General features: G+C 39.2%; 1 protein-coding gene across 3 annotated transcripts; it reads right to left on the minus strand.

The window, feature by feature from the left end:
* LOC103452212 (probable glucan 1,3-alpha-glucosidase) lies at positions 1-3,114 on the minus strand. Of its 3 annotated transcripts, XR_011581236.1 has the most exons (3): positions 1,976-3,094; positions 1,689-1,901; positions 693-972 (listed from the first exon to the last, which is right to left on the minus strand). XR_011581236.1 is itself a non-coding variant. In XM_029102769.2 (2 exons), exons 1-2 carry the CDS (start codon positions 3,012-3,014, stop codon positions 129-131), a joined length of 1,452 nt encoding a protein of 483 aa, XP_028958602.1. In that variant the 5' UTR covers positions 3,015-3,114; the 3' UTR covers positions 1-128. The 3 variants fall into 3 exon arrangements, 2 of the variants coding, with proteins under 2 accessions (XP_028958602.1, XP_028958629.1); XM_029102769.2 differs by lacking the exon at positions 693-972 and adding an exon at positions 1-254 and having other exon boundaries at positions 1,689-3,114; XM_029102796.2 differs by having other exon boundaries at positions 1,689-3,114.
* Between the last annotated feature and the right edge of the window lie 7,016 nt (positions 3,115-10,130).

Raw genomic sequence — 10,130 nt, forward strand, 5'->3', positions numbered from 1 at the left:
TTCCGTCCATAAGGGAAAACTAAAACTCTCCTTTCTTGGCTCTCAAGTAAAATATCATAATCATATATTATTAAGGATTCCATCAATCCTATTTCCAATATAAGACACCTTATATAGGATTGATATCTTTAAGAGATCAAATCACAATTAACATTATTCTCCAATATTACATTCCTATTACATATAGTAGACCACTTAAAGGTTGATTTATATTGGATAAATCCAACATGTAAAGCATCTCTAGGCATTGTAACCTGGTCATGGTCGATAATCAAGAGATGCTTAGATGGTATACTACAATTAAGAGTGTTTCTCTATGGTGCTCTAATACAGCATCAGCAAAAAATGAAAAATTGTGCGTGGTACTCTAATCCAGTAATCCTTTTTAGGTTGATTCCTTTATTAGTGAGTCACATCTTGTATCACTAATAATTCGTAAACGAGCAAAAGCCTTTCCTTTTATTGGCAATGAAGACCAAAAAAAAAAAAAAATAGCAATATAGGACTATAAACTCCAAGATCTACTCCATTTCCACTAGTCTAACCTGCAGTTTAGTTGTTTGTTTTCAATCAATAGGTCACAGTTGATTTGACGAGTTAGACATATAGTTATCAGTTCAAAACCAGTCTAAGAAACCATGAGTTACTCACAAATCCCATTTTAGACATCATAACTAATACAGAAGACAGTATGGGTAAGAAATCTTGAGTGTAATTTAGCTAAATTAAGCATACATTTGAATAGAAGGTTTACATGTACAGAAGAAGACAGTTAAATTCATTTGAATGTTCCAGATTTTCATTTGCTACAACCAATTTTTAAATTGCATCTCTCCGCACCTCTCAAAATTTGACCAACTCCGCCCATGCTAAAATATCATTCTTCAACAGTAGTACTATTATAGAATTTCCCCGCTCAAATTATGTTAGCACAGGGGTTCGATTGAAAACCACAAATATAGCATTTGATGCCTGTAAGCAAAAATGCCCACCTCATTTCTCTGCTTGAATAATTTGAATACTAAAGATTTTCTATTCTAATATTCTATAATTAGACTAATCTATAAGGAAACATAGTACATTCATTGTAAAAACAAATAATCATAAGGAGATTCCAGAAGAAATATTAATGGTGCAATAAATAAAATATGTATCAACTACAGATTAAGAATGCAGAGAGTCCAAATGACGCAAAATGTCGCAACGAAACTGAAGCTGATTCCTTACTCAACACAATTAGAAGTGGGTTACTTCTTAATGTAATCATATATTTGTTCATTCTGCTACTGAAACAATTTTTTCATTGTGACCAAACTTAATAAATGTGTCTTAACATTCTGATCTCCCACATTTTCCTAGTCATAGGTTAGATATGAATTATAAGATACATGTTAGTATAAACAAATGATGATTACGTGTACATAAAAATCAACCTACTATACTTAGAACAAAACTGATCTTTTTCACTCGGTCAGAAAATACATAATAATTAATTGAATGTGTTCTAACCAGCTTTCCTCGTTAAAATATTGATAAAATCATAAATACAAAAGAAAAGATTTTGGCTCAAATTTCTCCGTGAATAACATTAAAGAGTATTCTATTGAAATAATAAGGCATAAATATATAACTACAGTTAAATCAAATCTCAACAAAAAGCATGGCACAGTGGCAATTAAGTAACTTACCTCGGGACCATTGAAGACAGAAGGCTCATTCATGTCATTCCAGATGTACAGTGAAGGAGTTGAACCAACATAATTCTCAATAGAGAACTTTTCAGCCCACCAGGACCTAACCTCTGGCCTCAACATATCCAAATAAGATGATGAACCAGGCCAGCACCACCCATCATAATCTTTTCCAGTGTTATCCCTAACATAATACCGCTTTTCTGTGGCCTGTTTGTGCAAAAAATAGGAATCAACACGCTTAATATGAGGATCCACAATAGTAACCATGTGCCTACCCTTACCAGCCAACTTCCTCTGCATCTCCTCTGGGTGTGGAAAAAGCGTTCTATCCCATGTAAAGTATCTCTTCCCATCTGTGTGCTCAATATCAAGCCACAGAACATCATATGGGATATCGTGCTCGTCAAACATAGCATCAACTTGCTCAACATCCTCCTCATCCCGGTAATTCCACCTACATTGGTGATAGGCCACTGCAAACAACTGTGGCATTGCAGGTGTTCCAGTTACACTCGTGTACTGGCCGATTACATCCTTAGGTCCAGGTCCTACGAAAAAGAAGGCATCGACAATACCTGCCTCACTCATCCAATGTGTATCGATCCTATTCTGTGACGTAGGGGGAGAAATGCCAGACTCTGCATCCCAGCCGGTTCCAAGAACATCAATCTGCATCTCAGCAGCATTCAACCAAAAGAAACCGGAAGTCCCGCTCGCCTTGCCGTGGGAAATCATTAAGGGTACAGAACCATAAAGTCCGAATGGGGAATCATGAATGTACTCAAACACATCTAAGTTAAACAATCTATAGGGTTCAGATTCCTCAACCCCAGGACCTCTAGTGGGCTTCAGAGCGAAGCTTGTAGCACGCTCAGGAATCCCATACACATGATCAGCATCATAAAAGGACACGTCGAAGCTAATCGATTGCGGGCCGAAGGGCCTCGTATCTGTATGCCCCTTGAACCTCTCCTGCCAATCCTCACCATTCTTCTCCCTCAATTGCTCAAAATCAAATAAACCATGAGAATTCATAGAAACTATGCGATTACCTCCCTTTTTGCGCACGTAAACCTCAAAGGGATCGTGCCGGAGCACCGCCTCGTAGCCGTCCAACAAGTAGACGATCGACGACGGACCTACATTGCCGCCGATGGTCTCTGTTGAAAGCCTCTGCAACCACAACTTCTTGCTAAAAAACTCCGGCACAAGCACATCGGGAACCTCGGAACGCTTCTTGGGTGGATCGAGTTTGGTCCTCGTCGATCTTGAGCCGCAAGATCCCATCTTGGTAATTCTGACCTGCCTCTCCATCTTCATGGATTGTCGTTCATACCTCTATCAGTAGGACCAGTAGCAAGGGAACTGAACACGAAGGATTTTCTCTTTTCAGTTCTTCTCAGCCAGTCTCTCACTGACGTGTTTCGGGCAAGGTTATAAAAGTAACTGGCGCTAGTCGGGCGCTGAGGTGGGCTTTTGCGAAGTATATGCGGATTTAAGTAGATATATTATATTTTATGTTAATAAATGTGTATTTATATTTAAAATATTTATAATTTTATCATAAATTACAAAATAGAATGATATATACATTATGAAGTATTAAAAGAGTTTTTATCAATAATAGTCAAAATTTAACACTTAATTTCATAATGTCACATTTTATAAAATCTTTCAAATATAACAGAAAACTTACTTAAATATACCTAAATACCCTCAAAATTAAAATCAAATAAAAATTAGTGGCAAAACTCTCACCCCACAACTATATATACGAGCAGCAACATTGCTGAACTTCCCAATCATTTTCATGTTTAAAAATTTAAAACTTTCTGCACATGGATTAATATTTTTAGCCCCATTGTTGAGAGCAGCATTTTCGCACACCCTCATTCCATTATTTAGTTTTTATTGGTTTGTGAGATCCTGTACAATTTTGAACTTGCTAATAGGGGTTATAGATTAATTAGATTTGCGGGGAAGAGAATCACGAATTTAATCGGAATGATCCTCTTGTGAAAACTGTAATGATTTTAAATCCCTATCATCCAACAAATTTAAGGAAAATTCGTAAGCACAATCGGATTGGAATTTGGTTTCAATGAGTTAGAATCCTCAACTAATATCACATTTGCTAAAATGATTGTACAAATAATATTCTGTCGTGGCGATATTGTATCAACGGTAACGATTGAGTTTGAGTTTCACACATAACCAACAAATTTTCAAGTCGGTACTCAATTAGTTAACAGTTGGATAACACCCGCTACTGCTCCACGACGTTTACCAATTGTCCTTGTGGCCTCGCACTTTGAACAACGATGTAGAGGAGATCTATTCAAGTGCTTTGGCTTTTTTGTGTAAATAAGTTTTGGGATTTTGAGGGTATTTAGGTCTATTTACATGAGTTTTTTGCTATATTTGAAAGTTTTTATAAAATGTGACTTTTATGAAATAAGGTGTCAAATTTTGGCTATTATTGATAAATGCTCGTATTAAAACATAATGAAAACATGGGGAATAAGCATATAATGTGTGCTCGTTTAAGTATTCAACAAGTCTCTTACAATTTATTGAAAACAATAAAATGCAAAATGAAAGTTTTCTATTTTGTCTAAGTGAGTTGCAATCGAGGCGGATGCCTAGACGGGTTTGGGGAGGTTAGGCGGGTGCCTAGGTAGTCTAGGCAGGCGCCTCAGTAGGTCTAGGCGCCCTTTCTTAATTTTCAAATGCCTAGGCATTAATCGAGGTAGTGACTAACCGACTCGGCACTAGGCGGGGATTTTTAGAACAGTGGTTTCGAGTACTGACTTGGATGACCCAAGTATGAACAAATTGGGGCTTCCATATACATAATTTTGGAGAATTGACATAAATAACCAATTTTCTTAATTTTGAGCTCAAAATAGGATTTTTTGAATATGTATAGAGCATGCACATGTCATGCACAATAATATGACACAACTAGGATTTTTCCTACACATTAGAATGACCTAATTGCCCTTGTATATAAATGTCACAACCCGTCCCGAAATAAATTATCGATGACGTGAATTGACTATTTTACCCTGGGATGTGAGCGTTGTGGTGTGTTATGCATGTAAATGGTGGTCCAAACTTGCATTTTCCTTAATTTTTGGAACAAAATTTGGAAATTTGTTTTGTGGTTTTGGTTGGTGACCACGTGGACCACTCACACACACACAAACTCTTCCTCTCACTTCTCTCCCGAGCTCTCTTACCCTCAGACTCACTCTCTTTCCTTCCCTCATGTACGGACCAACATCAAATCTAGAAGCAAGCTTGTAGATCGAGGGTTTAAAGGACACCATTGTGTTCCTGAGGCTCATACAAGTAGAATGGTACCATTTTTAGGTAAGAACTCCTTCGAAAACCCTAGTTTCTCTCGAACTCCGATTTAGGTACTATTCATGCAAACGTAAAATCTCATGTTTTTAGGGATTTCAATCTTATACGTAGCTTAAGGAGGTCCTCACGAGACTAAGAGTGGTTCGTTGGAAGATTTTGGACATCGAAATAGTGAGAGTCGACGAGTTGCAGGTTTGGCCGAAATATCGAGGAGTTTTCCGGCGAATCCCGTGGGTTTTAGGGCTCGTAAAAGGTATGGTTTTGTTCGTCTTGATGAGATCTTAAAAATGGTTCAAATTTGATAAAGTTTGGTGTTAAAATGAGGTAGAAATTAGGGTTAGAAGCTTTTCCAGAAACCGACAAACAGTCGCCGGTGTCCGGTGACTCGTTGGGGAAGAAGGAGCATATTCCGTCAGTTTTGTGGGAATATGCTAACGGCGTAAGGTAACACCGTTAGTTTTTAGACGGAATATTCCTTAACGCTGTTACTGCCACCATCAGTGTGCCAGGCACGTGCCTGCGTCTGATGGCGCGTGGGTGGTCGGAAAATTATTCTAAAAATATGGGGATGTTCGTGGAGTTGTGTTGATCACGTTGGTATATTCAAACACCCCATTTGAGCCTTGTATGATAATTTATTAGCTAGTTTTGTCTATGTGCTTTAAATAACGTTTTTATAGTTATTTCGCATATAGGGGAGGCTTATCCCGAGGACGAGCGCAGTCAAGGGCGACTCGGGGGCTACGACCCTTCGACATATCAGTGAGTGGGCTTTTGGTTTTTAGTATATATTTATATACTTGATATTTTCCCAGAAAATGCATTTAAATGAAAGTATGCCTTGAATGTCATGCATATAAATTTATATTTTGTATGTGAATTAGTATATGATGCATAATATATATAATTGTGGTGCTTTGGACGCTCAGGTAAGCCTAGGTGAGTTATAAATTGTGAATGTGATTAAAGTTATGATTGAGAAAAGTTAAGCTCATAAACCTGCACCTAGGGTGATTGTGATTTAGCCAGATATATGACACATGCCTGTTTATAATATCACCTCCCGCATCATATGCTCACATTGGATCCAATTTAGATGCACAGTCCTGTCGTACAGACCATCATAGGTGGGTCCGACTCGTAGGTGACTAGTGAATTATCACCCAGCTATCATGAGAGAGTAGTATTGAGCATAATTATATTACACCCAGTCTTGTCGTACAGACCCTTTTTAGTGGTTCTGACTTATGTGTAGTGTAGTGCCGTATAGGTCATGGTAGTGACTCCAGCTAGATTGACTAATGAGCTATGATTTCAACCGTACAGACTTATGCAGAGGTTCCGGCTAATATGTTATCTTCCATGAAATTATTCTCACTGAATTATTTATTCTATTTTATGTTTTGGCATGGCATACTTATGAATATGGATATGTGAAGCATGATTTGAATTGAGATAATTATATATATGTTGATGTATATGTTATATTCTATTTCTGGGAAAATCTATACATGTTTTATGGCGAGAGGTTAGAGCATTTTAATGATGAAATGTTTTTGTAAAACATTTGTTTTTGCCCACTCACGTTTTATGTTTTGCGCCCCTCCAAGTTTTAGGTTGGCTTGCTGTTGGTGGCGTTTGAGGATTTTGGCTGTTCTGACAAATTATATATTCAGTAGGACATCTTCTGGTACTGTATAATTAGTACTTGTCCTACTGGACTGCATCTAGACTTTCTATTCTCTGATTAGGAGTATTTACTTTTGTATCTTACTCCTAACACTTCTTGTTTATTAGTGCACTTTAGTAGCTTTCGGTTTTTCTTTATTCATATATTCTTATCCGTATTGCTTCCGCATTGTGCACATGGCTATGTCACTCTCACGTGACGGCCAACATGCCTCGATCCTGGTCGGGGTGTGTCAATAAATGGGTTAATTTGTCAAACCCAATCATCATTTGCACCTCCTTGTTCAAAAATCTCTGGCGCCCAACCCTTAGCTCCAAAAACCATAACCCTAAATGACGTGACCCTTTTCCACCCCAGTTTCTAACAGACGCTAACTTTTGAATCCATTCTATATATTTCGCAGCCTATGCGAATGTGTTAACCATCCTTTCAAAAAATTTCAACGGCAAAATAATAAAGAGGTATGGTTTGAAATGAAATTTCATTATTTAGACCTAGGTTTTGTAAATTTGAGAATTTTGGGTTTTGGGTGCGATTTGGCATTTTGTACTGTTAAGATGTTCGATATTAATTTGTGATGTGCATGTGGTTTAGATGTTGTTGGAAATTAATTGATTGAAATTTGTTTGTATCATACTTAGGGCCTTTGTATTTAGACCTCATATAAATACTCAGGGGACTCAAATGTAATTATGTAATAAATAGAGGGGCAAATATGTAATAAGAGAGGAGTCCTTATTCTATAAAAGGACTCCTCACTCTCTTCATTAGGGGAGGCCAATTCTTAAGCTCTGAGATTCAGACCAAAGCCTCACTCTCATATTCAAGCTCTCTCTTCCTCACAATCCTTTCACAAACAGAGAAATACAATATCAGTGTGGATGTAGCCCAAACATTGGGGTGAACCACGATACATCTTGTGTTATTTACTTTCTTGCAAATTCATGGTCGGATTTACGTTGCTCCAAGATCCCTCTAGTTTTGTACATCAACATTTGGCACCGTCTGTGGGAAACGACACGAAAAGCTGTGTCGGTTCTTTCTCATTTTTTCACATTCGCCGTGGATCTGCAAAATCTGCAAAACCCAAGAAACCAAAACTCTTCTCCCCAATCGACTAGCTGCTGCTTCCACCATCCCCATCAACTACTCCGTCTCCATCATCTCTTTCTTTCTCTCTTTCTAATTAAAACGTTTCAAACTGCTGCTTTTGAGCTGAGACAAGTGGAAGTTGGCAATGACAACCAGAATACGCCTCTCCTGGTTTCCAACCATAGCGGCTATGAGGACGGTGGAGAGGAGAAAGGCGGATTTGTTAAAGTAGTTCGGTATCTAGTCCAAGAAGCTATGGAGGATTGCCGGCCCTGCAATCTTCATCTTCTCTTGTCAGTACTCCTTGGGTGCCCTCACTCAAACCTTTGACGGGTTTGTCAGTGACCTCGAGCTAGCCGTCGTCTCCATCGAGAATTTTGTCATTGTTGGTACTCGTTCCGGGACCGGCCTCAGTAGAAGCGCCGACGCCCCTGGCTGCATCTTCGCTTGTGCCGCCTTTAGAGATGCCGGGGGGAGCTCCCGCGGACGCTCCGTCGGCTGAGTCGGTGAATAGCACATGATCCCAAGGCATGAACGATGGAAAAGAACAAGAAGCGGGTGGAAGACGAAGAGGTAGTAGCAGCGTCGAGCGCCCGTTGGCCAGCCTTCATCTTTTCCGTCTCAACCGCCTCTTGGGTCATCTTTTCCTGTGGGTGGGGTAGCTCCTGCTTCTGCACCATCGCTGATTAGTCAGCGGATGAACCGCGAAATGGACCGTGAACTAAAAGCTTACTGCCTTGCATTTGATGATGAACTCGGTAAGCTTCCCCGACAAGCTTCCCCGGAGCTTGGGGAGGAACTCGAAGCTCGAATGGGTAGATGTCTCCACAAACAACTTCAACGACAGCGTCCCGTCGGATATCTATGCGAATGGTCAGCTCCTTAAGCTGATGCTATTTTCGAACAATTTCTTCGACGATCTTTCCATTTCTCTGTCCAAATTGGGACCCAAGGGCACGAACAAGATGATCTCCCACACTTGCAATGGCTACTGACGATGACAGCTACTGGGGTCCTACTCGTCACTGTCAGCAACCACATGTCCACCATGATTTATAATCCATCCACCAAGCACGTTCATGCAGCCCCAAAGTTGATGACAATCTCCGAAGATGCTCTCGAACGTGATAGCTGGAGCCATTTAGAAAGGCATCAACTTCTGAAAAAGATAAAAACTCTCATCATGAAGGAGTGCATGTTCCCACTCTTCACAGACAACACCATGATGTTAAAGAAAAAGAAAAAGGAGGAGGAAAAGAATAGAAAAAGAAAAAGGAGAAAGAGAAAGAATTAAAAAAAAAAGGATGAGGATTTTTAGTCACATTGGCGGAAATAGAGAGACCAACAGTGGAGTAAAGTGGGGTTTCTGAAATTTTAGGCAATGGCATCGGTCTCGCTGGAAAGGGGTCCACAGAGAGATGACAGGACGCTAGACAACATGTTTGGTCCCTAACGACTGCTTTATTTATTTTTGAATGATGTAATTTATTTTTCTTATCTTTTGGAGACATCTGTATAACCCCATCAGAGGGTAATAATAATAATAATAATAATAATAATAAAAACAGCAAGCCCAAAATAATGGGCTGGAATATTATGTGGAGGGCGAAGGCCCATATGCCTAAAAGAGTCAGGCCCTCTATTATCACCAACCAGCCGATCAAAAGTACGTCCAGTACTCCAAAATTATACATGAGCATCACTCATGTCAATCATACATAAACATTCATAAGCATCACTCATGTTAATCATACATAAACATTCATGACCATCATTCATGTCAACATTCATGAGCATCACTCATGTCAACATTCATGAGCATCACTCATGTCAACATCCATGAGCATCATGTTAATCATACATAAACATTCATGAGCATCACTCATGTCAATCAGCTTCGAAAGCTCCATTTACAGACCTCCAGCTTCAAAAGCTTCATTTACAGAGCTCTAGCTTCAAAAGCTTCATTTACAAAAGCTCTAGCTTCAAAAGCTTCATTTACAAAGCTCTAGCTTCAAAAGGTTCATTTACAAAGCTCTAGCTTTGCAAGCTTCATTTACAGAGTTCTAGCTTCGAAAGCTTCATTTATAGAGCTCCAGCTTTGAAAGCTTCATTTACAGAGCTCTAGCTTCAAAAGCTTCATTTACAAAAGCTCTAACTTCGAAAGCTTCATTTACATAGCTCTAGCTTCAAAGCTTCACTTTCAAAGCTTCACCTACAAAGCTTTAGTGCATGGTATACAAAGACCGCCTCTGATCAACCGCCACTTCGGCCCATACATGGAT

The sequence above is a fragment of the Malus domestica genome, chromosome 01 (assembly GCF_042453785.1).
Source record: "Malus domestica chromosome 01, GDT2T_hap1".
NCBI classification, from domain to species: Eukaryota; Viridiplantae; Streptophyta; class Magnoliopsida; order Rosales; family Rosaceae; genus Malus; species Malus domestica.